This window comes from Schistocerca cancellata, chromosome 9 (assembly GCF_023864275.1).
Source record: "Schistocerca cancellata isolate TAMUIC-IGC-003103 chromosome 9, iqSchCanc2.1, whole genome shotgun sequence".
NCBI lineage: Eukaryota > Metazoa > Arthropoda > Insecta > Orthoptera > Acrididae > Schistocerca > Schistocerca cancellata.
In genome coordinates, this window is record NC_064634.1 from 444,048,220 (window position 1) to 444,074,631 (window position 26,412).

The following is a 26,412-nucleotide window of genomic DNA, read 5'->3' on the forward strand; positions in this document are numbered from 1 at the left end:
CCTACACGATATTAGGTAATTGTATCAGTTTCTTCGGCTCTACAGTGTATGTTATAGAACCCTGTTTCTGGGTTGACAGATCCTATGATGGTGTTCGTATTTTTCTTAAGTCTTGCCTGCATTATGAAGGTGGATAATGAGACCATGCGAAATCCCCCATAAAGGGTGTTCCAAAATAATCTACAAATTTGGTAACGTGTATTTCAGACGACGTTAGAGGACTCACAGGCGATCCTGAGACACACGTGCCTTTGGAGACCTACATGTCCGTGTATCTTATTGTTTTACAGGTGTGCCTTCTGGCAGTGGCCTGCCTGGCCCTGCTGTGTGGCTGTGAGGCCTCCTACCCTCTGGCCGTCTCACACGGACACGGGTACTACCCTCACAGCTACAAGTACCCTGGACACGGGTACTACCCGTACAGCTACAAGTACCCTGGCTACGGGTACAACACTGGTAAGTAGCCCCTGTTCTTCACCATATAGTTTTGTTACGAGCTGGAAGAAGATCTGTGTGCGATCCGGAGAAATGTAAAAACATGCGAGGCAATGGTGACCCTATGATTCATCTTAGAGGACTGACTATAGAAAACTAAATCCGCACTACAATTGTAGCACTTGTAGATTTAGAGATAACTTCTAACAATGATGATCGGAATCTACCCTCTAAAACTCTGAAGGTAGCGGGACGGGATAAAATACTGGGAGCGAAAAGTCAAGGTGTACAAAGAACAGACTGCTTGTTATAAGAGCCGAAGAAAATGTACGTGGGTGTAGGGGGGGGGGGGGGGCAGCAGTGCTTTAAAATCGCGTGAGACGGGGCTGTAGTATATTCCGAATGTTATTCGTCTGTACACTGAACAAGCAGTAAAGAAAGCCAAAAGTAAATTTTGAAGGGAATTAGCGTTCAATGAGACGAAATCAAAATTTTAAGATTTGTTGATGACATTGTAATTTTGTCAGAGAAGCAGATGATCTTGAAGAGCAGTTGAAGGGAATGGATAGCGTCTTGAGTAATAGGAAACTGAACTTCAACGTTAGTAATAAAAATGAGGCTGGAATGTAGTCGATTCAAATCAGGTAACACAAAAGAGACGTGACTTTAAAAGCGGTAGATTTGTTATATTTAGCAACGAGAGAGTTAATGATGATTGAAGTAGAGAGAATAGAAAATACGAACTGGCAATAGCAAGAAAAGCAGTTCTCAAAAATAGAAATTACTTAATATCTAATGTAAATTTAGGTGTTAGGAAGTTGAATTTTAGACGAGCAAATCGGAATACTAATGAAGATGTGCAAAACTTGACATACTGTCTTCGGAGAAACTCCGAAATACTTTGACCTAAAACGCAAAGACAACTATAGTTCCAATACTTACAGTAGTTCAGTAACTTCACCTGTAGCTATTTTTTGTTAGTAAGGATATTAATTTTCCTGATTTGTGTTTCCTCTCTCACGGGATTATTTGTATATTAATTGGTAGTCCAATGACGCCAGTGGTCCCTCCCTGGTATTACGACGAGTATATCATTGATATCCTCAACAAATTTGCAGCTGTTATTAATATTAAAAGATCTACAATATGTACACGCTGCCTTCATGTACTCCTTGAATTGACACAATTATGTACGAAATGGTACTTTTGATTTTAGATATGACGTAACAGCAACGTTGTACATCTCATAGGATATGTTGGTTTGTTATTTTATTTTTATCTACAGTTCTGCGAATTGTTCAAGTGAACCGAAACCGGTAGTTAAAAAGACTAAAACAGGCTTGACGGATGATAGAATATGTCTAATGAAGATCTACAGAATCTAACAGGGGGGAGGGGGGGAGAATTGCAATTTGAACGGGATAACTTGATTAAGCATAGTGAAAATGGAATGGGAATGGAGGAAGATATGAAGAGGCGAGAAGAGGGCTGTAAAAGGAAGAAAACCAACGCTTGGCTACAGAAATAGGTGAAATTGAATGTAGGTCACAGTACTATTAGAACGATAACGAGATTTGCACAGAACAGACTAGTGAAGAGATCTGTATCACACAACTCCTTGGAATCAAGAATACAACTGCATGCATGTAATGTTTCATAACTCTACTTTTCTCATGAAGTACATGCTTTGAATAATGTATGTGAAACGTGTTAGCAGCCTTAGTTTCGAATTTTTGCTTCTGTGTTACTGGTCAATGATTATGTGTTCTTCATAACAGTTCTGGAAGTAAATTTACATTTGCCTACTATATTCACGTAACATAATGCGTCTTTCCAAAATGATGCACTAACGGCTATTCATGATAAATAGATCATTCATATGAATTGTGTTTCAGGTAAACATGGCTATGGTTCCTATGGTTACGCTGGCCATGGATACCCTGTTCGTGGCTATAATAGCCACTACAGTTACCCAGCTCACGGCTATGGTAGTCACTACAGTTACCCCGTGTACAGCCATCAAGGATATGGATATGGCTACAACCACGGGTATGGCCTTGGATACGGCCATGGCCACAGCCATTGGTGAAGATAAGCGTCTCATCCCTCATCCACCACTCATGATTACTGCGTCTATGACTGCTGAATTACCAAATCAACACTGCTGCGAAGCTCTCTTTTTGTTGTTCTGAAACCGACACATTATACTCACAGTGACAGTAATTTGGTTCATCTACCTTAAATCATTCAATAAATGCTTGAAGTCTAAAGAAATGCTTGTTTTTAATTTTTAATGTTCGTCATTTACCTTTATTATTCCCTCCGTTGGTCCCCCATTCACTCCACACGACTTTCTGCTCTTCTACTACGAGGGGTGCTTTTCAAGTAAGGTCCGTTTTGTTGTAGACACTAGTAGTTCGCGCACATACCGCAACGAGCGCGTGCGTCGTGTACTGGCGTGCCTCAGGAACAACTGTGCTCAGTTTCTGCTTGTAGCTGACATGTACGGTTCTGTTCTGTGCTTTTAAAATGCGCATGCAAGGTTCGCTTAGTGATACAGTTTTTGTCAGCAAGGAATCTGTCTGCTGCAGACATTCATCGACAGATTTGCGAAGTGTACGGTGATACTGTTATGAGTGAAAGTAAAGTGCATAAGGGAGTACGAGAATTCAAAGATGGCCGTGTCAACGTCCATGATGAGGACCACTTTGGTCGCCCTTCTTTGATTACAGACGATTCGGTGGCTTCAGTTGAAGCGAGGATTCGTGAGAACAGACGCTTCACAATAACAGGTCTCCCAAACGAATTTCCTGACATGTCGAGATCAGTGCTTACAACATTGTTTCTGAACACCTTAAGTTTAGGAAACTGTGCTCCCATTGGGTCGAGAAACTCCTTACAGAGGACAACAAAAACCAAAGATTTGAGTGTGTGATGAAGTTCTTGACTCGTTATCACGAAGAAGGTGACAGCTTCTTGAGTCAGATCGTAAATCGCATATCACTCCAGAATCGAAGCAACAGAGTATGGAATGGAGACACACACACTCGCCTGTAAAGGTGAAGTCCAAACAGACTCTGTTACAGCGCAAAATCATGGCGTCGGTGATTTTGGGATAGGTATGGTGTTTCGTTGGTCGACATCATGCAAAGAGGAACCACCATCAACGCAGATGCATACTGCCAAACCCTGAGAAAGCTGCACAGAGCGATTCAAAACAAAAGACACGGCATGCTGACGAAGGGAATTGTTCTTCTCCATGACAATGCAAGACCTCACACTGCAGGTCAGACCCGCGATTTATTGGACAGTCTTAGCTGTGAAGTTTTAGACCACCCCTCCACCTCAAACAACACCTCAATGTCAGATTAGATTAGATTAGATTAGATTAATACTAGTTCCAAGGATCATGAATACGATATTTCGTAATGATGTGGAACGAGTCAAATTTTCTAATACATGACATAATTAAGTTAATTTAACAACATACTTAAGTTAATATAACAACTCTTTCATTTTTTTGTGTTTTTTATTTTTATATTTTTTTTAATATATTTTTTAATTTATATCTAAAAATTCCTCTATGGAGTAGAAGGAGTTGTCATTCAGAAATTCTTTTAATTTCTTCTTAAATACTTGTTGGTTATCTGTCAGACTTTTGATACTATTTGGTAAGTGACCAAAGACTTTAGTGCCAGTATAATTCACCCCTTTCTGTGCCAAAGTTAGATTTAATCTTGAATAGTGAAGATCATCCTTTCTCCTAGTATTGTAGTTATGCACACTGCTATTACTTTTGAATTGGGCTTGGTTGTTAATAACAAATTTCATAAGAGAGTATATATACTGAGAAGCTACTGTGAATATCCCTAGATCCTTAAATAAATGTCTGCAGGATGATCTTGGGTGGACTCCAGCTATTATTCTGATTACACGCTTTTGTGCAATAAATACTTTATTCCTCAGTGATGAATTACCCCAAAATATGATGCCATATGAAAGCAACGAGTGAAAATAGGCGTAGTAAGCTAATTTACTAAGATGTTTATCACCAAAATTTGCAATGACCCTTATTGCATAAGTAGCTGAACTCAAACGTTTCAGCAGATCATCAATGTGTTTCTTCCAATTTAATCGCTCATCAATGGACACACCTAAAAATTTGGAATATTCTACCTTAGCTATATGCTTCTGATTAAGGTCTATATTTATTAATGGCATCATACCATTCACTGTACGGAACTGTATGTACTGTGTCTTATCAAAATTCAGTGAGAGTCCGTTTACAAGGAACCACTTAGTAATTTTCTGAAAGACAGTATTGACAATTTCATCAGTTAATTCTCGTTTGTCAGGTGTGATTACTATACTTGCATCATCAGCAAAGAGAACTAACTTTGCCTCTTCATGAATATAGAATGGCAAGTCATTAATATATATTAAGAACAACAAAGGACCCAAGACTGACCCTTGTGGAACCCCATTCTTGATAGTTCCCCAGTTTGAGGAATGTGCTGATCTTTGCATATTATGAGAACTACTTATTTCAACTTTCTGCACTCTTCCAGTTAGGTGCGAATTAAACCATTTGTGCACTGTCCCACTCATGCCACAATACTTGAGCTTGTCTAGCAGAATTTCATGATTTACACAATCAAAAGCCTTTGAGAGATCACAAAAAATCCCAATGGGTGGTGTTCGGTTATTCAGATCATTCAGAATTTGATTGGTGAAAGCATATATGGCATTTTCTGTTGAAAAACCTTTCTGGAAACCAAACTGACATTTTGTTAGTACTTCATTGTTACAGATATGTGAAGCTATTCTTGAATACATTACTTTCTCAAAAATTTTGGATAAAGCTGTTAGAAGGGAGATTGGACGGTAATTGTTGACATCAGATCTATCCCCCTTTTTATGCAAAGGTATAACAATAGCATATTTCAGTCTATCAGGGAAAATGCCCTGTTCCAGAGAGCTATTACACAGGTGGCTGAGAATCTTACTTATCTGTTGAGAACAAGCTTTTAGTATTTTGCTGGAAATGCCATCAATTCCATGTGAGTTTTTGCTTTTAAGCAAGTTTATTATTTTCCTAATTTCAGAGGGAGAAGTGGGTGAGATTTCAATTGTATCAAATTGCATAGGTATGGCCTCTTCCATTAACAGCCTAGCATCTTCTAATGAACACCTGGATCCTACTATATCCACAACATTTAGAAAATGATTATTAAAAATATTTTCAACTTCTGACTTTTTGTTCGTAAAGTTTTCATTCAATTTGATGGTAATACTGTCTTCCTGTGCTCTTGGTTGACCTGTTTCTCTTTTAATAATATTCCAAATTGTTTTAATTTTATTATCAGAGTTGCTGATTTCAGACATGATACACATACTTCTGGATTTTTTAATAACTTTTCTTAATATAACACAGTAGTTTTTATAATGTTTGAGAGTTTCTGGGTCACTACTCTTTCTTGCTGTCAGATACATTTCCCTTTTCCGGTTACAAGATATTTTTATACCCTTAGTAAGCCAAAGTTTGTTACGAGGTTTCTTACGAGTATATTTAACTATTTTCTTGGGGAAGCAGTTTTCAAATGCATTTACAAAAATGTCATGAAATAAATTATATTTTAAATTGGCATCAGGTTCACGGTACACCTCATCCCAGTCTAACTGCTGTAGGCTTTCCCTGAAATTTGCAATTGTTAAATCGTTGACTGAACGTACCACTTTGGAGGACTGTTTAGTATTGCTGAATGGAGCTATGTCATATATTGTAACTAGCTGTGCACCATGATCAGAAAGACCATTCTCAACAGGCTGAGCATTTATCTGGTTAAACTTATCTTGGTCTATAAAGAAGCTATCTATCAGTGAGCTGCTATCCTTTACCACCCGAGTAGGAAAATCAATAATGGGTGTCAAATTGAAAGAACCGAGTAATACTTCAAGGTCATTTTTCCTATTACCCTCTTTCATAGAATCTACATTGAAGTCCCCACAAATAATAATTTGCTTCCCCCTGTCTGACAGATAGCACAACAAGGAGTCCAAATTTTTCAGAAATAGATGAAAATTTCCTGATGGGGATCTATATACAGTTACAATTATAAATGTGCCTTTATTTAAATTAAGCTCACAGGCACATGCTTCTATATGTTTCTCTACACAAAACTTTTTTGTTTCTATACTTTTTGCACAATGATAACTTTTGACATATATGGCAACTCCTCCTTTCTCCATATTTTCTCTCATTACATGTGCAGAGAGCTTATATCCACTTACATTTACCTTATCCATATCAGTAACAATGTGATGCTCAGACAGGCATAGTATATCTATTTCATCCTCAGCTTCTAAATCTTCTAAACAAACCAGAAGCTCATCTATTTTATTCTTTAAACTCCCAATATTTTGATGAAATATACTTACATTATTTTTAATTATACTTTTATGAGAACCTTTCCTTATTCTAAGATTTGCAGTACTCTCCTGTCTGAGTTTCTCATTGTGCTTAGGCCTAGTTGCTATACCAGTGGTCACATGGTGTTCAGGGAGGCAGATTATGTCAACTGGGTTGGGTGACTTTAATTCATCAGTGCAATTACCTAGGACTGAGATACAACTTGGTGGAGATAAAATTTCTGGTGATTGGTGAAAATTTATAATTGACAGCTGTGATTGGTGATCCAGTGTGCTAGAATTGTGCTGTTGTTCTTTCCTAAACTGAAGATTTGTTTCAATCCTGACCTCTCGTAGAACTTGACATCTTTCTGTCTTACCTATCCTAAAAAAGGTGCTGCTCCAACACCTGTAACCACTGGTATTTTACCATTCATGGCAGTGCCTCCCCCCCTTAAATTTCCTGCTATTACCCCAGCCAGTTTCCCCTTCCCTTTCCTGTTGAGATGTAGGCCGTGCCTGGTATAGTCCCACCTACTGAGAGAATCAACAGGAACCACACCAAAATGAGCCCCCGCACCCGACCCAAGCAGCCGTTCCCACTCCAAATTAACTCTCCCAACAGAAGAGTTCAAATGAGGCCGGTCATGGCGTCTCAGGACAGATACAAATTCAACATTGGTGTGTCTCGATGCCGACGCAATCTTTACCAGGTCACACTCTATAGTGTACCCAGGATCTCTGTCGATGCTGTTCCCTGGCCCTCCCACAATAACCACGGTGTCTTCCCTGGTAAATCCTTTACAGAGTGAACCTAAATCCTCTGTCACCTGATCCAGACTAGCACTTGGTTTGAAAAAATTTGTGACCTGGTATTCTGGTCCTAATTCCTCCTGCAGAAGTTGGCCTACACCTCTGGCATGAGAACTACCTAACAACAAAACTTTCTTCCTTTTCGATGGCTTTCCTACATTCTTTTTCAATTTCCTATTGAAAGTTTGTTGTGTCCTGTCTACATCTACCTCTGCTTGAGGCTCATCAGTTTCTAACTGAAGCAACAGGTCAAACTTATTTTTGACATTCACCACAAAACTGTCAGACTTTGTTCTAGGCCTGTTCCTTCTACTACCTGTTGCCACTTCCCACCTCTCTTTGCCCTTCTCCCTCCTTAACCTGTCCAGATCTTCCCTAGCCTGTCAACCGTTATAATGATGACGTCGAAGTGAAAACGGCAGTGATGTCTTGGTTATCGGAGCAGGCGGCAAATTTTTACGAAGAGGGTATTTTAAAATTGGTTGACAGGGGTGTTAACGTGTTTCAACAAACTTGGCAACTATGCCGAAAAACAGAGTGAAGTATTTACTTTCTAAAAAAAATTACTTTTTTGAAATAACCTTTCGTTGTGTACTTACGTTCAAACGCACCTTACTTAGAAAACACGCCTCGCACATCATCTCTGCAACCAGCTTCTCCTTTTATTATGTGTTTTCAAACATATACACTATGTGATCAGAAGTATCCGGATACCTGGCTGAAAATGACTTATAAGTTCGTTGCGGCCTCCATCGGTAATACTGGAATTCGATATGGTGTTGGCCCACACTTAACCTTGATGACAGCTTCCACTCTCGCAAGCATCCGTTCATTCAGGTGCTGGAAGGTTTCTTGGGGAATGGCAGCCAATTCATCACGGAGTGCTGCACTGAGGGGAGGTATCGATGTCGGTCGGAGAGGCCTGGCACGAAGTCGGCGTTCCAAAACATCCCAAAGGTGTTCTGTGGGATTCAGGTCAGGACTCTGTGCACGCCAGACCATTACAGGGATGTTATTATCGTGTAACCACTCAGCCACAGGCCGTGCATTATGAACAAGTGTTCGATCGTGTTGAAAGATGCAGTCGCCATCCCCGAATTCCTCTTCAACAGCAGAAAGCAAGAAGGTGCTTAAAACATCAGTGTAGTAGGCCTGTGCTGTGATAGCGCCACGCAAAACAACAGGGGGTGTAAACCCCCTCCATGAAAAACATGACCACACCATAACACCACCGCCTCCGAATTTTACTCTTGGCACTACACGCTGGCAGATGACGTTCACCGGGCATTCGCCTTACCCATACCCTGTCATCGGATCGCCACATTGTGTAACGCGATTCGTCACTCCACACAACGTTTCTCCGCAGTTCAATCGTCCAATGTTTTCGCTCGTTACACCAAGCAAGGCGTCGTTTGGCATTTACCGGCGTGATGTGTGGCTTATGAACAGCCGCTCGACCATGAAATCCAAGTTTTCTCACCTCCCGCCTGTCATAGTGCTTACAGTGGATCCTGATGCAGTTTGGAATTTCTGTGTGATGGTCTGAATAGATGTCTGCCTGATACACATTACGACCCTCTTCAACTATCGGCGCTCTCTGTCAGTCAACAGACGGGGTCAGCCTGTATGCCTTTGTGCTCTACGTGTTCCTTCACGTTTCCACTTATCACATCGTAAACAGTGGACCTAGGGATGTTTAGGGGTGTGGAAATCTCTCGTACAGACGTATGACACAAGTGATACCCGATCACCTGACCACATTCGAAGTCCGTGAGTTCCGTGTAGTGTCCCATTCTGCTCTCTCACGATGTCTAAAGACTACTGAGGTCGCTGATATGGAGTACCTGGCAGCAAGTGGCAGCACAATGCACATGACATGAAAAAAGTATGTTTTTTGGTGTGTCCGGATACTTTTGATCACATAGTGTGTACACAACTGACACAAATTTTAACTTGCTCAGTTCACCATAATGCGCACAAATTATAAAAATGGATGCACGTATGTAGGAATGGTGCACGTCTCCTCCAAAGCCATTGGACCAATTTCAACCAAACCTGGTACACACATCATTTACTGTCTGTAAAAAATCACTGTGGGGATAAGAACCATCCACCTATCAAAGGGGTGAGTGTGGGGGGTGAACAAACAACGTAGCCCACAGCATGAGAATACCCATAATCAGGTCACCCAGCATTTGAGAATGAGAGCGCTTAGACCTGCCACAAACTTTACACATAATTTCAGATCTTTAGTAAGCTGAAAGATGAGAGCTAAAAAGCTATTGCTTACTACATTTTCAGTGTTCATGCAGTAAAAATGTCACATGAAGCATGACACTTCAGGAAGTATGACGTCATAGACACTGAATGCTTTAAAAATTTATCCATCATGCAGCATGCTTAAATTTATTACCTCCTTGCTGCTGCCGCCATTAGCAATATTTTTCGCAGACAGTATCCACATTGTCCATTATAATTATCCGGGCTGTTATGCCGTGGTCGGTTGATGAATTCTGTGGTGATTCCCAACGTTTCGTCTCCGACTGCGGGAGACATTTTCAAGGGGGTCCTGACAGTAGCGAGCCAGTGTGTGTGTTGGACCTTCCATCGAGCTACGGACCCCCTTGAAAATGTCTCCCGCAGTCGGAGACGAAACGTTGGGAATCACCACAGAATTCATCAACCGACCACGGCATAACAGCCCGGATAATTATAATGGACATGATATTTCCGGCTGTGAAAGTCTACATTTTAGTATCAGTGTCCACATTTTCCACTGAAGGTAGCTACAAAAATACATCATTCTGTGACACATAGTCAGGAGATACGACGTCAAGTACAGAGCTGCTGAAAAACTGCCGCATCATACATGACGTTTCAATTTGTTACTAACTATTCTCAACACAATACGCACACAGACAGTATACACATACTCTGCTGAATTTTCCTAGAAAAATATATCATTCCCGACACTTATCTCAGGAGATGTTACGCCATAATCAGTGAGATCGGCGAGAAACTGGTGAATATTGCGTAACCGTTTAATTTATTCCTTCGTTGCTACTAATTCTATTCGTAACACATTTCGCCAACAGTACGCTCATATACCACTGAATATACCTGCAAAATCATATCATTGTACAACGTACAGTTCAGGAGATACGACGCCATGCGTGAAACACAGGGTGTACCAAAAAGAATTATCGGATTTGGAACTGTATATTTCTGAAACTAATAAACATGTACAATGAATTTTGTGTTTTGGTGAACAGGAAACTCCAAAAGATTTTTTCTTACCTTTTTACAAGTGTCCAATAGGCCCCCTTTGAGGTGCATGGCATATGTCAATGCGGTACAAATCACTGCAGCATGTCTTGGGTTACAGCTTTCACAGCTGCCGCTATGCGATGTATCATTTCATTCATTATTGTTGGTGATGATGTTTGATTTGTGGGGTGCTTAAATGCGCGGTCGTCAGCGCCCGCCGGCCAGTGTGGTCGAGCGGTTTTAGGCGCTTCAGTCTGGAACCGCGCGACCGCTACGGTCGCAGGTTCGAATCCTGCCTCGGCCATGGATGTGTGTGATGTCCTTAGGTTAGTTAGGTTTAAGTTGTTCTAAGTTCTAGGGGACTGATGACCATAGCTGTTAAGTCCCATAGTGCTCAGAGCCATTTGAACCGTTTTTTTGTCAGCGCCAGTACGAAGTCCCAATTTTTACGGAGTACATTTTCTTTTCACAATCCAATCTACTCGCTTTCACAAATGATGATGATGATGAAATGATGAGGACAACTCAAACACCTTGTCCCCGGGCAGAGAAAATCTCCAACCCGGCCGGGAATCGAACCCGGGACCCCGTGATCCACAGGCAGCAATTCTAGCCCCTAGACCAAGAGCTGCAGACGTTGTTGGTAATGGAGGCACATATACAGAGTGTTTTATAAGCCTCCACAACAAATATTCACATACAGTCATGTTCGGTGTCCTTGGATGCCAGCAATGTAAGGCTGAATCATTTCGTCCAGTGCGACCGATCAATCGTTCACTAATCCTTTGATTTAAAAATTCCTGCACTTCCAGATTCCAGTGTGCCGGTGCCCCATCCCATTGGTAAATGAAGTAGTTCAAATCAGTCTGCAACTGTGGGAAAATATAGCTCTCAAGCATACGAGATATGTGTTTTCTGTAACAGTGTTCTTGGGAAAGAAAAATGGGCCATACACCTTTTCTCGTGAAACTGCACAAAACACATTAATTTGTGGAGACTTCCTCTCATGTTGTACAACTTCATATAGTTGTTCCGTACTCCATATTCTCACTTTATGACGATTCAGTTTTCCATTTAAATGGAATGTTGCCTCGCCACTAAAACCTAAGTGTGGAAGAAAAATGTCAGCCTCCATCTTGCCAAGAACGAAATTACAGACCTCCACAGGTTGTTGTTTGTCACCTTCACGAAGAACTTGCAGTAACTGAATTTTGTACGGTTTCGTGTATAAACGTCGACGCAACACACGCCAGACGGACATCGAGGGCTTGATGAGCTACCGAGGTGCACGGTGAACGGATTTCTGTGGACTCCTCGTGAAACTGTGGCGGATGCGTTCGACGTCTGTGACAGGCACTCGGTGGCGGTATTGTCATTTGCCTTGACACAAAGAACCTGTATCTCGCTATTGTTCATGCCATCGTTAATACTCTGTGGTGTAGGAGAATCCACACCATAACTAGTACGAAAGTGTGGGTGAACAGTTATTACTGACCGCGTTGACCGAAAACGTAAAAAGCAAAACGCGTTCTGTTGTCCCGACACCATTTTCACTAGAACGGAAGTGGGCGCAAACTGCTGCTACCTAGCGGGAACCATGTAAAACTCAAGAGTTTGCTCTTTCCAACACTACGTTGTTCGCACACATATCTCAAATAACATAATAGTTATGATTTTCTGTAAATCGGCTGATTCTTTTCATATACCCTGTACATTTGACATGTGCGTATGCGATTAATGCCACGGATAAGAAGCTTATCGGGAACAATTTCAACAAATCTGGTGTAGATTTTACAATCTGGAAAGATATACTGTTGGGGTAACAACCACCAGCTTTCCGTTGGGGTAAGTGAGGAAACGTGAACAGAGAAAGGAGGACGAGGAGGTGAACAGACAGCGAGGGAGACGGAGGAAATAGGCACAGATAGGTGGAGAAGGAGATAGATAGAGTCAGGGGAGGGGCAAAAGAACAGAGGAGGGAAGAGGAGAAGATGGACAGAGAGAGGGGAGAAGATTGGATGAACACAGAAAGGAAAGGGGAGCATATGAAAAGGGAAGGGGGAAAGGAGGTAGACACAGGAGAGGGGAAGGTGGATGTGGAGGAGGAGACCGATAAAGAGAAGGGAAGGAGGGGATGAAATTAGTGGGAGGAGAGCAGATGGGCAGAGGGGAAGGGAGCAGATTGACATAGCGAGCAGGAGCAATTTGACAGATGGAGGTGGGAACAGGAAATGCAGCCCACATGGACAGAAACTGCGGGGTGGAGGACATGGACGGAGACAGGGGGTAGTAGAGAAAGAGTACTAGAAGACTGGTAGAAATACATACCTGGGGAACGCTGGATATTCATCTAGGTTGAAATTTCTGCCTTTATGCAGTTCCTTTGCTTAACTTTCTCTGTGTCTGTGGCATGTTTGGAGCTTGATTCGTTCCATTAGCGTTATTAACACTCATATGATATAATACCTGTGTATTTTTTATTCTTAGTACCAAAAAGGAGAACACCAGCCAGTTAATAATGGTAAAATGAAACACATAGGTAATTAAAAAATTGCTGATAGTGGATATAAACTAGACAATAAAACTAGTGAACTCTGAAATAGAACCACAGACTTCCTCAAGGGTCAAGGTCGGGGGGGGGGCGGGGAAAGAGTGTGGACTTGCCGCCTCCTGGAATATGTATATAGGCTTTTTATTCACTATAGTTTCCTCACACATTTCTAGGAGTGATTATCAGCTACTCCACGGAACTGCAGGTTTAAACCTGCTGAGCTCGAGAAGAAATATTGTAACTTTAACGACTGTATGTCATGGATTCTTTTGGTTGCCACGCTGCTAACGGGAAATTATCCTTATTCCTAGATGCGACGCCGATTTCGGTGCTGTTCTGCAATCACGTTGGGTGCACCATTTTTGAGAATCATCTTGAAATATTGTCCTCAATCTTTCCTCTGTTACTTACGCACACAAAAGTTATTGAACTGCAGGTTCCGTGGCCCGCAGATTCCGACGTCAATTCCCGCAATCACATAAACACATTTGTTCTGCACTGCGACTTTAACAACTACTAACTGTAAACTGCGCTGTACCAGCGACAGACTACAACTACACTGTAGCAGAGAGCGACTGCAACTTCCGCAGAGACTGCTCTTACCTGCGCCTCTATTGCAGCTCTCTTTTGCCAGGGGCAAACGTATTTTATGTCTCAGGCACTGCCTGTGAATTGGCATTTTAACAAGCGAGCAATACATCGAGATTACATTTGCTCCAGCAGGGTGGTGAACCCCTTAATATAGATTCCTTAAATCGAAACAAGAAGTTAATTTATGAATAAGACAATAAGCACAGTGGCACACTTGGCGTACCGAAGCACTACATGAACCATGTTTTGCAAGCAAGGTTAGGCCAGACCAAACAAATAGTATAAAACAAAACCTTATAATAAAACCAGTTTTAACTTTTACAATGAAAACACGACAAGTTTTAAAATGAATCACAAATCTGAAAACAGATTTTTTTAATGAATCCAAATTTCATTTTTTCATAATCAAGAAGACCTTGTGTTTGAAAATGAAAATGACAGTAACAACCATTAACAACATTAACAAATATTGAATTCTTAATGGCTTATAACGTATTAATTAACACATTTTTCCACCCTTAGTAGCACCCTTTTGGCCTATATCTAAAAGAAGACCATTTTTTACTCTGCCACCACGCATCATTACGTAGGGGTGCTACCCCACGTACTAAAGTGGTATGACAATAGGAGGAAAGAGAAGAGAGAAACGGATACAGCCAGAACAGTTACGCGGTATGCTGCAGCACAAATACGTAACGGTTACTAACTCAAAAATACTCCTCGTTATCTGCACTGGTAGTTCGTCAAGAATGTGATATCCCTGTAAAATGCTGTATCACAAACACCAGTCAACTAAAACCAATCTAAAATCATACTCGTACTCGGAAATAAATATTCGGAAATAAATTTAATTTATTAATAGTAATTATCCTCGTGAGCAGCAACTAATTACCCCCGTAAAACACACGTACAGGCCTACAGTGGAAGAGCTACAATCCTTCCAAGTTTCCTCACGATGATTTAAGAATGGGCTGAGTCAAGGAGATTAGAGAATGGATTATGATTAAAAACCCGAAACTAGCCGTCATCCCAGCATGCTGGAAATGCACAATATTTATTGTTTATTCTGTCCACTATTTGGAAAGCCGGATTAGTGGCGTCATCTATCGATTTTCGTTTGCGGAAGTCAAACTAATATGTGCTGAGACCCTCAGGTCCTCTGTGCTCTTGAAGACACTTACAGAGTACCCACTTCTGAAGTTCCGCTAACTTGTTCTTTAAATATATATAGCTCTACAGCTTGTAAGAGGCCCATGACTAAGGAATTGATTGCGAGCGCACTCGAGCAGATGTAACATCGACGGACTGCTCACGCGCTGCTTGCGATATGTAAACTACAATAGAATCTCAGACCAGAGAGCAGTGTCGGCAGCAGTAGTAGTAGTAGCTCTCAGTCGGGCGGTTGGCTCAGGTCACTCTTAAAGAGCATTTGTCTAGTAGTACAGCTCACAGAGAGCACTTATGCCCTATATGGAATTACCAAGACCGGTCGTGGAGAACGATGACGGTGCCTGAGAGATATAGTATAAGGTAAAAGCAAAAATTATTATTATTTATTGCCGCTCGCATATGCAATTTGGAACAACTCATTTTGTACTATTGTTATATCAAAGACACATGTAAATATTTTTCAATAATTTTTCAATAATAGTAATCTTTCTTATAAAGATAACTTTTGACAGTCATTAATCTCAATTTAAAGTTTTTACTAACTTCTCCTATCCATAGTCATGCCAACTATCGTAAATAAAATCAGTTTTTTTTATACATAACAAAATCTAGTGGCCAGCATTGCACTGGGCTGTGCCAGAAAAATTTCTTATAGGAGCAGATATATACGCGTTATCCGGTGACATAATTGAGGTAAGAATTTTCAGTTTATTCAGAATGACTTTCCAGGGCCATGACGCAGCATTGCTGACGTCCAGATTTACCACTTTAGATTCACAGTCAGTTAATTATTGAAAGGTTATATATGAGTCACAATTTTATTGGAAGGATAGTCACAATTTTATTCCGAGGTTACGGAAACAATTTTACTGTTGGGAGGTTACAAGCTCTTTGGGTCCGCGGGGTCTACAAGTTCAGATTTCCAAGTTCTCGATATCCTACTCTCTCTCAGTGCCTCGTTCAGCAAACGTGTTAAACATGCCACTATGTTTGGATCTACTTCCTGTATCACCTCCGAACAGATACAATCTGCACCCAGTGCTTTTCCACGTTTTACCATGGCTATCGCTGCTGCAAACGGGAGCAGGACACGGTTCTCAGCATGTTCAAAATTCATGTGGCAACGGAGCACCGATTGATGGTTGTTGTCTGCATTTGCAGAGTTATCTGTCTAAAGTGTGTTTAGTAAATATTTAACGAAGGCCCTCCAGCCATTTGTCATTTTTCCATCGGTCTTCAGAAGGGTGGACGAAGGTCTTACGGCTGAGCTCAAAAGTCTCACGTCAGTTGTTAATACATTAAGCGCACCCAGTAATCCTTCTTAGTGTCTCAAATCTAGTCTTAATATGTTGGTACATATTTAGCCATCTATCTCTGACGCCTGTCCCTTTCCTCCTTGCGTTACGAACAATTGTGCGCAACTCTGTCAGATATCTGTTCCAAGTTGTCTTAAGAACAGCCCTTTTCCGGGCTGTGCTTTCCCTGCACCTTCTAAAGAAGCTCGGTAATATCAGGCGCCTGAAGGTCAGAATTTCCAGGTAAATGGTCCAGGTTGAAAGAAACTCTGTCACCAATATGTACGTTAGAATTTTCTCTCTTCAAACCCAGCGTTCCAATTCTATATGGCCTTTACTATTTCTAGAATTTTCAGTTACTGTTTGGGTCTCGGAGATTATGAGACTGTGGTCGTTAAAAGTCATGTGTTTTTTACCTCCTAAGGTATACTGAAGAGCCAAAGAAACTGGTATACCTGTCTAATATCACGTAGGACCCCCGCGAGCACGCAGAAGTGCCGCAACATGACGTGGCATGAACTCCACTAACGTCGGAAGTAGTGCTGGACGGGACTGACACCATGAATCCTGCAGGGCTGTCTATAAATCAGTAAGAGTACCAGGGGGTGGAGATCTCTTCTGAACAGCACGTTGCATCCAAGATACGCTGAATAGTTGATCATATCTGGGGAGTTTGATGGCCAGCGGAAGGGTTTAAACTCTGAAGAGTGTCCCTGGAGCCACTCTCGCCATTCTGGGCGTGTGGAGTGTCACAATTTCCTGCTGGACTTGCTCAAGTTCGTCGGAATGCACAATAGACATGGATCGATGTAGGTGATCAGACAGGAGGCTTAAGTACCTATCACCTGTCAGAGTCGTATCTAGACGTATCAGAAGCCCCATATCACTCCAATCGCACACGACCCACCCCATTATAGAGCCTCCACCAGCTTGAACAACCCCCTGCTGACATGCAGGGTTCATGGATTCACGAGGTTGTCTCCATACCCGTACATGTCCATCCGCTTGATACAATTTGAAACGAGACTCATCCGACCAGCAACATGTTTCCAGTCATAAACAGTCGAATGTCGGTGTTGACGGGCCCAGGCGAGGCGTAAAGCTTTGTGTCGTGTGGTCATCAAGGGTACACGAGTGGGCCTTCTGCTTCGAAAGCCCATATCGATGATGTTCCGTTGAATGTTTCGCACGCTGACACTTGTTGATGGCCCAACACCGAAAACCGCATCAATTTGCGGAAGGGTTGCACTTCTGTAACGTCGAACGTTTCTCTTCAGTGGTCGTTGGTCCCGTTCTTGCAGGATCTTTTTCCGGCCGCAGCGGCCTCGAAGCTTTAATGTCGTAGCGGATTCCTGATATTCACGCTACACAAGTGAAATGGTCGTACGGGAAAATTTCCGCTTCATCGCTACCTCGGAGATGCTGTGTCCCATTGCTCGTGCGCCGACTATAACACCATGTTGAAACTCACTTAAATCTTGATAACCTGCCATTGTAGCGGTAGTAACCGATCTGACAGCTGCGCCAGACACTGGCCGTCTCATACAGGCGTTGCCGACTGCAGCACCGTATTCTGCCTGTTTACATATCTCTGTATTCGAATACGAATGCCTATACCAGTTTCTTTGGCGCTTCAGTATATAAAGTAGTAACAAATGCCCGATTTTTCAGGGTAATCTTTATTTGTCTGTGCAGCGGCACTGGCAAATGAACTAGGCTGCCCTTCTTTCTTGATCACTGTCTGGTATAGTCTTCAGTTTAAGTCTTGTAGGATTACACCACGTTCCATTGTGGTTCTGCTGTGCCAAATTACCGAATTTGCGTTCGCATCGGTCCCTGTTACGTGATATCCACTACGACTGTATATTGGTGCAGCTTTAATTTGTCATGGCACAGATCAATAATATAGGAGTGTATATGCAGGTGTTAATCCACTTGCATGGAGCCCGCATCTCGTGGTCGTGCGGTAGCGTTCTCGCTTCCCACGCCCGGGTTCCCGGGTTCGATTCCCGGCGGGGTCAGGGATTTTCTCTGCCTCGTGATGGCTGGGTGTTGTGTGATGTCCTTAGGTTAGTTAGGTTTAAGTAGTTCTAAGTTCTAGGGGACTGATGACCATAGATGTTAAGTCCCATAGTGCTCAGAGCCATTTTTGACCTTGCATGGAGGAGTAAACATTTCTAATGTTACAGCATGCTTACCGCATAACTGGTGACACTAGTGACAAGGCATCTATGGCTGGGAATAGTGATTGCTGCTTTGGCATTCTGGTGCCAAACTATTGTCGTCACGTGTGTCGACAACTACGAAAATTTTCCATTTCTCCCTTAAGGTTCATGGAATAGCAGGAAATCAGCACCCATTTCCTCTGTGATCTTCCGCGGCCCCTTTATTTTCGATGCGCTGTGCATAGCTTTGATCTGCAGGAATCTGATGCTGATAAACGTAGCTTGTATGGACACAGCGTTTAAGTGAAGGCACGGTGCGGTCGATCGCTCATGGGCCTTAAACAATTCTTTGTACGCCTGTTCAAGATCTAAAACTTCATCTAGGTGCGAAAAGAATTTCCTGAGTATACTGCAGACGTCTTTAATATCTGTAGGGAGCTTATTTCACTTAAGAAAAATGCTATTAACTGCTTATGGCGTTCAGAAGGTAATTGTATCCTTTTGAGTTCGCAAAACGTGTTAAAAATTTCGTGGTTGTTTGGAGAATTATGGAACCCTCCAGCCGACCCAGCCTGACGTTCCGTTCTATATCCACATACACCTAGTTCTGCGCGCAAAGTTTTGTTTGGATTTTATGTTCGCTAGGAGCAGAGTGTATTCTGTCTCGTCGTGCGCCCAAGCGTTCGTCTATCAATCGAGAACCATGACGTTTTTTCCATTTGTTCTATTAGCCACAAGCGCCAGAGGCGCATAGTAACTCCGATACAATGATGTGATTAAACCAAACAGCGTGACGTCTGCTTACGAGCAGTGGACTGCTGTTGCCAGGAGCAGTGCTCCGTGTACTCGGTATCGTCTCCGGTGTTTCAGGTGAATCAGATGTTACCGTGTCACGTATGTGTATGTCATTGGTACAGTGTGTCCAGGTAGCCCAGCAGTAGTTGAGGGTAGTACATACACGAAGTGAATTTTGCCTTACCGCGCTACCGATGTTGCGCCCTGGATTAGGAGGTTCTGCCTGCCATGTGTATCGCAATCCAACTCTGCATTATGACAGCCGTCATAGCTTTCGAATTTCGACAGGTTACTCTTCAATTTCGTTTATTCTAAATAGATGATCAACCTGAAACATTGCCCATTTTAAAACTTTCTTCTTCAGATCCCGAAATGTCTGATACAGACTTTTTGTTGCAGCAGATGTAGATGTACACGTAGTCAGTATTTTCGTTGTAATGGTGTTCAGCTTAGTTAATGATTACAGCAGGTAGCATCTTGTGATATACATTATTTCGAGCTTCCTAAGGATGTGAGATACGAAGTTGCACGGGCCACGCAATTGCTCTGCCCTGTTCTTTGCGCTCGTACAATGTGACTCGTGCATCTATCAGTTGCTCTCAGTTTGAAATCTACTGCGTATATGTGAATTTTGGAAATTAGTTGTGCCACAGTCAAAAATATTCAAGTTCCGTAATCAGCACAACATTTATCTTTCTCTAGGAGGAAGAGGAAAGTACCACAGTTTTCTTTCCGTTCATATGAGCATTGTTTTTTCCCTTTTAAGACATGAAATGAACTTCGGTATTTCGACAGTCTTTCTGTTGCGACCGTTATCTGCATGTTGTTGTGGTCTTCAGTCCAGAGACTGGTTTGATGCAGCTCTCCATGCTACTCTATCCTGTGCAAGGTTCTTCATCTCCCAGTACCTACTGCAACCTACATCCTTCTGAATCTGTTTAGTGTATTCATCTCTTGGTCTCCCTCTACGATTTTTACCCTCCGCGCTGCCCTCCAATAACTGGTGAGCCCTTGATGCCTCAGAATATGCCCTACCAAGCGATCCCTTCTTCTAGTCAAGTTGTGCCACAAATTTCTCTCCTCTCCAATTCTATTGAATACCTACTCATTAGTTATGTGATCTACCCATCTAATCTTCAGCATTCTTCTGTAGCACCACATTTCGAAAGCTTCCATTCTCTTTTTGTCTGCCGGCTGGGGTGGCCGAGCGGTTCTAGGCGCTACAGTCTGGAACCGCTCGAACGCTACGGTTGCAGGTTCGAATCCTGCCTGGGCATGGATGTGTGTGATGTCGTTAGGTTAGTTAGGTTTAAGTAGTTCTAAGTTCTAGGGGATTGATGACCTTAGAAGTTAAGTCCCATAGTGCTCAGAGCCATTTGAACCATCTCTTTTTGTCTAAACTATTTATCGTCCACGTTTCACTTCCATACAAGGCTATACTCCATACAAATACTTTCAGAAACGACTTCCTGACACTTAAATCTATAGTCGATGTTAACAAATTTCTTTTCTTCAGAAACGCTTTCCTTGCAATTGCCAGTCTACATTTTATATCCTCTCTACGTCGACCATCATTAGTTATTTTGCTCCCCAAATAGCAAAGCTCATTTACTACTTTAAGCGTCTCATTTTCTAATGTATTTCCCGCAGCATCACCCGATTTGGTTCGACTACATTCCATTATCCTCCTTTTGCTTTTGTTGGTGTTCATCTTATATCCTCCTTTCAAGACACTGTCCATTCCGTTCAGCTGCTCTTCCAGGTCCTTTGCTGTCTCTGACAGAATTATAATGTCATCGGCGAACATCAAAGTTTTAATTTCTTCTCCATGGATTTTAATTCCTACTCCGAATTTTTCTTTTGTTTCCTTTACTGCTTTCTCAATATACAGATTGCATAACATTTGGGATAGGCTACAACCCTGTCTCACTCCCTTCCCAACCACTGCTTCCCTTTCATGCCCCTCGACTTATAAGTGCTATCTAGTTTCTGTACAAATTGTAAATAGACTTTCGCTCCCTGTATTTTACCCTTGCCACCTTCAGAATTTGAAAGAGAGCATTCCATTCAACTTTGTCAAAAGCTTTCTCTAAATCTACAAATGCTAGAAACGTAGGTTTGCCTTTCCTTAATCTATTTTCTAAGATAAGTCGTAGGGCCAGTATTGCCTCACGTGTTCCATCATTTCTACGGAATGCAAACTGATCTTCCCCGAGGTTGGCTTCTACCAGTTTTTCCATTCGTCTGTAAAGAATTCGTGTTAGTATTTTGCAGCCGTGGATTATTAAACTGATAGTTCGGTAATTTTCACATCTGTCAACACCTGCTTTCTTTGGGATTGGAATTATTATTTTCTTCTTGAAGTCTGAGGGTATTTCTCCTGTCTGCATAACGGGAGCAAACTTGTTATGTTGAGCATGATATGTCGGTGTGACCTAACATGCAGCATTTAAGACATTTAGGTACTTCCAGTTTGTTCACATTCAGTCCTCTGAAGCCATCGTATAACTTTTGTTTATCTAACAAAAATTTGTGTACTCGATGATTTAACTTCTGTTACGTTTTGTACAGCGTCTTTATCTCTAGGATCTGTTTTAAGTGCAGTTATGACGTACTTTTAGAAGTCATTCTCTGCGAGATGCTCCATCACGTTCTGTTGACGGATAGACTCTAGCAGCTCTTCATTTGTCATGTCTTGCGCCGCATTATACATAATTAGACGTGGCCTTTTATTTCGACTGGCTTCACTTCGTACGTGTGGAATTTTACTGGTTTTTGCTTGCAATTTCTCGCAGTTTCGGCTTCTATCACAACACTATTGGCTCTTCTTATAGACTTAATTCCAAGTCTGTGTGTGCTAGGATTAGTAGAACCTGTTGGATAAACTTTAGTCACTTTTGTTGGCTGTTGATTTAACAGAGACAGTATTTATCTGCTGAGATAACTTTTTCTGAATTTTAGCCGGCACGCTCGGTTTCTGTCTATCTGCAGAGAGAATTTTTGCTTCAGACACATCCCATTTTGAAATCTTATGTCTCATGTCCGTAAAGGGATCCAGCTAAAACTTTCTCTTGTTTCCCCAGTTTTACCTGAACAGAGGAGCCCATTTAGCATGCGAAGAGCGCTGAACATTTTGTCGTTCTGTGCATGACGTCATCGTAGGACCACATACGAGCACGCAGCTCCGTTGAGTTACGAGGTGCGTAACAGTGTTGTGTTGTTGTTTGCTTTAGATTGTTGTTTTTTGCTGCATCTAATAAAAGTTTTATCTTAAAATGCCTGGCTGTGTGTTACGGTATGTCTGTCATACAGTAGGAAGACAAGAAGTTCGGATATAATCTACCATTCGTTCCCAAAAGACGTTCAACTGCAGAAAGTCTGGATTACGAAGAGCCACCGAAAACATTGCTTCATTGTTACAACGTCAACAGTATGTTCGTTAAATTTCACGGCTGATCATTACATCCTTGTCTTGCGAGGAGAATTTGTTGATCTACCACGGAGGAAAATGCTTAAACCAGACGCAGTATGGAGTGTATGTGTACCAGAAAGTGTTCCCAGCGTAAGTGGTAATTCGAATGCAGATGATATAATTTCTCCCAACCGGACAGTCACGATTCAGGCAACATACACAATGAAAAGTGCACTTCAGCACCCAGCTAATCTGTCTCGCAATAAAGGAAAAGTAGACGAAACAACATCTACAACAAACATATCAGTGAACTCAGCAAAGGCGTAGAAGAATTAGAGTAAAAGAACTGCAGACTGACTGTTATGTGCGGAAACCTGAGGTATAGCGAAAAGCGCTTGAGACTAAAAGTGAAAGTTTGTATTGAGAGAATAAAACATCAGCTAAAGTGTCAAAAGAAGCAAGTGCGCAGAAAGGTAAGTGAAATACACTCATGCTCATAAATTAAGGATAATTGCAGAAGTCGTGCCACACAACGTGGCACTACACAAAACTGGCGCTAATAGCGTAGGCACATAGGGAGCACAGACGACACGGATCTGTAAGTCCACGGTATTGGTGGCAACTACAAAACGCCACTCCTTCCTGCTCATGTACCCCGCCATCAATATGGGATATGGTAACCATGCACACGTACACACGCCGCACTACAGGTTGGCATACTCTGGATCAGGTGGTCGAGCAGCTGCTTGGGTACAGCCTCCCATTCTTGCTCCAGTGCCTGTAGGAGCTCCTGAAGAGTCCTTGGGATGTGAAGACGTGCAGCGATATGTCGACCGAGAGCATCCCAGACGTGCTCGATAGGGTTTTGGTCTGGAAAACAAGCAGGCCACTCCATTCGCCTTATATCTTCTGTTTCAAGGTACTCCTTCACGATGGCAGCTCGGTGGGGTCGTGAGTTATCATCCACCAGGAGGAAGGTGGGACCCACTACACCCCTCAACAGGCGGACATATTGGTGCAAAATTACGTCCCATTACACCTGACCTGTTACAGTTCCTCTGTCAAAGACATGCAGGGGTGTACGTGCACTAATCATAATCCCACCCCACACCATCAAACCAAGACCTCCATACAGGTCCCTTTCTAGGACATTTAAGGGGTTGGTACCTGGTTCCTGCCGGCCGGTGTGGCCGTGCGGTTCTAGGCGCTTCAGTCTGGAACCGCGTGACCGGTACGGTCGCAGGTTCGAATCCTGCCTCGGGCATGGATGTGTGTGATGTCCTTAGGTTAGTTAGGTTTAATTACTTCTAAGTTCTAGGGGACTAATGACCACAGATGTTGAGTCCCATAGTGCTCAGAGCCATTTGAACCATTTTTGTACCTGGTTCCTGCTTCACGCCAGAAGAAAACCCGGCACGAATCACTGTTCAGACTATACCTGGACTCGTCCGTGAACATAACCTGGGACCGCTGTTCCAATGACCATGTACCGTGTTCTTGACACCAGGCTTTACGGGCTCTCCTATGACCAGGGGTCAGTGGAATGCACCTTGCAGGTCTCCGGGCGAATAAACCATGTCTATTCTGTCGTCTGTAGACTGTGTGTCTGGAGACAACTGTTCCAGTGGCTGCGGTAAGGAACCGAGCAAGGCTACCTGCAGTTCTCCGTGGCCGTCTACGGGCGCTGATGATGATATATCGGTCTTCTTGTGGCGTTGTACGCTGTGGACGTCCCGTACTGTAGCGCCTGGACACGTTTCCTCTCTGCTGGAATCGTTGACATAATATTGAGATCACACTTTGTGGCACACGGAGGGCCAGTGCTACGACCTGCTGTGTTTGACAAGCCTCCAGTCGCCCTAGTATTCTACCCCTCATAACGTCATCAATATGTGTTCTTTGAGCCACTTTCAACACACAGTCACCATTAGCACGTCTGAAAACGTCTGCACACTTACTCGCTGCACCGTACTCCGACATGCACCAACACACCTCTGCGTATGTGGACTGCTGCCAGCACCACCGTGCGACGACCGCAGGTCAAATGCACCGCATGGTCATACCCCTAGGTGATTTAAACCCGCAAACTGCCCACCAGAGCGTTGTTTCACCATGTATCAGCATTATCCTTAACTTATGAGCATGAGTATATTAACAAAACTGTTTTCAAGAACTCAGATAAACTGCTTGTTGAGTGTAAAGAAACAAGCTAAGTGACAAAGAGAAGACATCTGTTACATTTGCAAAGCAATTACTCTTCGTGTTATTTCTAGGAAGTGTTATTTGTTTTTAAGAAATCAGGTTATTTTACCACTTCCGGACTATCAACACTGAAAAGATGTACATACCCTCTTCTAGACGAATTCCTGGTGTGCTTACAGATGTTTTGCAACTAATGAATGCCCAGTACCCTGTATTTCAAAAGTTAAACGTGTATGTGTGCTCTCCTTCTTCGAAGTGAGTGTAGCAGCAGTTTACATACGAATCTATTGAAGATCGTGTTGTAGAGCTGCACACTATTGTGTTATAGTATAGTATAGTACGCGGTTTGTTTTCAGGATGGGAGCAACCAATCTTCTTTGATTTTGACACACAGATGACAACTGATCATTTAAACCCTATTGTCTGCTCCATACAAGATGTCTAAAATTTTGTTGCGGTAGTGTGAGACCCCGGCACAAAAAATTGATCTGTGTGGAAAGGTCTTAATGTACCAAAGTCCTGTTTTTCAAATCCACAGTATGAATCTGGGTGTTTTCAGATGTTCCACATTTATTCAAATTAATGAGATACCACTTTCTGGACGATGGCATAAAATTTCCAAAAAGAAAACTGTTAATAAGTCTGTTGTAAAAAGACTGCTCTCATTAGATTGGAGCGAAATGAAGTAGTATCCTGAACTGTCACAAATTCATCTCAATGTCATGATGCCCGAAGAAGTGAAAGCAGCAATTTTTTTCAACTTCAACCGACGCATTTGACATGTTGAATCCCCGAAGATTCAACGAACAGAACACATTACCATGTGGTTATGAGATGCACAAGGATATTCAGGAAAGATTATTAAGAGAACTGTACGAGTGTGCGGAAAAAAGCATGTAGGCAGTACAAATCGTTTGCTCCCATTCCAAACAAGCGTAATAACGACTCTTCACTTGTTGTTTGTGCTGTTTTAGACGTTCAGCCACTGCAGATGAAATACATTCTAACTGTGTGATCGAACCAAGACTCATTGGATTTTTTTTTTTTTAAATATGGTCATTTACAATTGCATCCTTCGCCACTAGTAATGAAACATCGATTACGGTTGGTGTTCTTGGAGCACAATGTTCCCGATATTCCTCCGTCAAATTAAACTTAGGTAGAGTCAGATGACAGTGACGAATTTTTTCACGTCACATCTGTTCAAAAGAATTTTGTCTGACATGGTGGACGCACTGGAAATGACAGATGATGAAAGATAGCTCCAGCATACGAACTTTCCTCTTGAATCTGCACCAGAAGGATCTG

General features: G+C 42.3%; 1 protein-coding gene across 1 annotated transcript in view; it reads left to right on the forward strand.

The window, feature by feature from the left end:
• Positions 1–263: 263 nt before the first annotated feature.
• The window catches only part of LOC126101470 (prisilkin-39-like), a 41,887-nt gene continuing 15,738 nt past the window's right edge, over positions 264–26,412 (forward strand). The window contains exons 1-2 of the mRNA XM_049912120.1: positions 264–456; positions 2,331–2,484. Coding sequence (XP_049768077.1) covers positions 264–456; positions 2,331–2,484 — 347 coding nt within the window. The remainder of the gene's footprint in view (positions 457–2,330; positions 2,485–26,412) is intronic.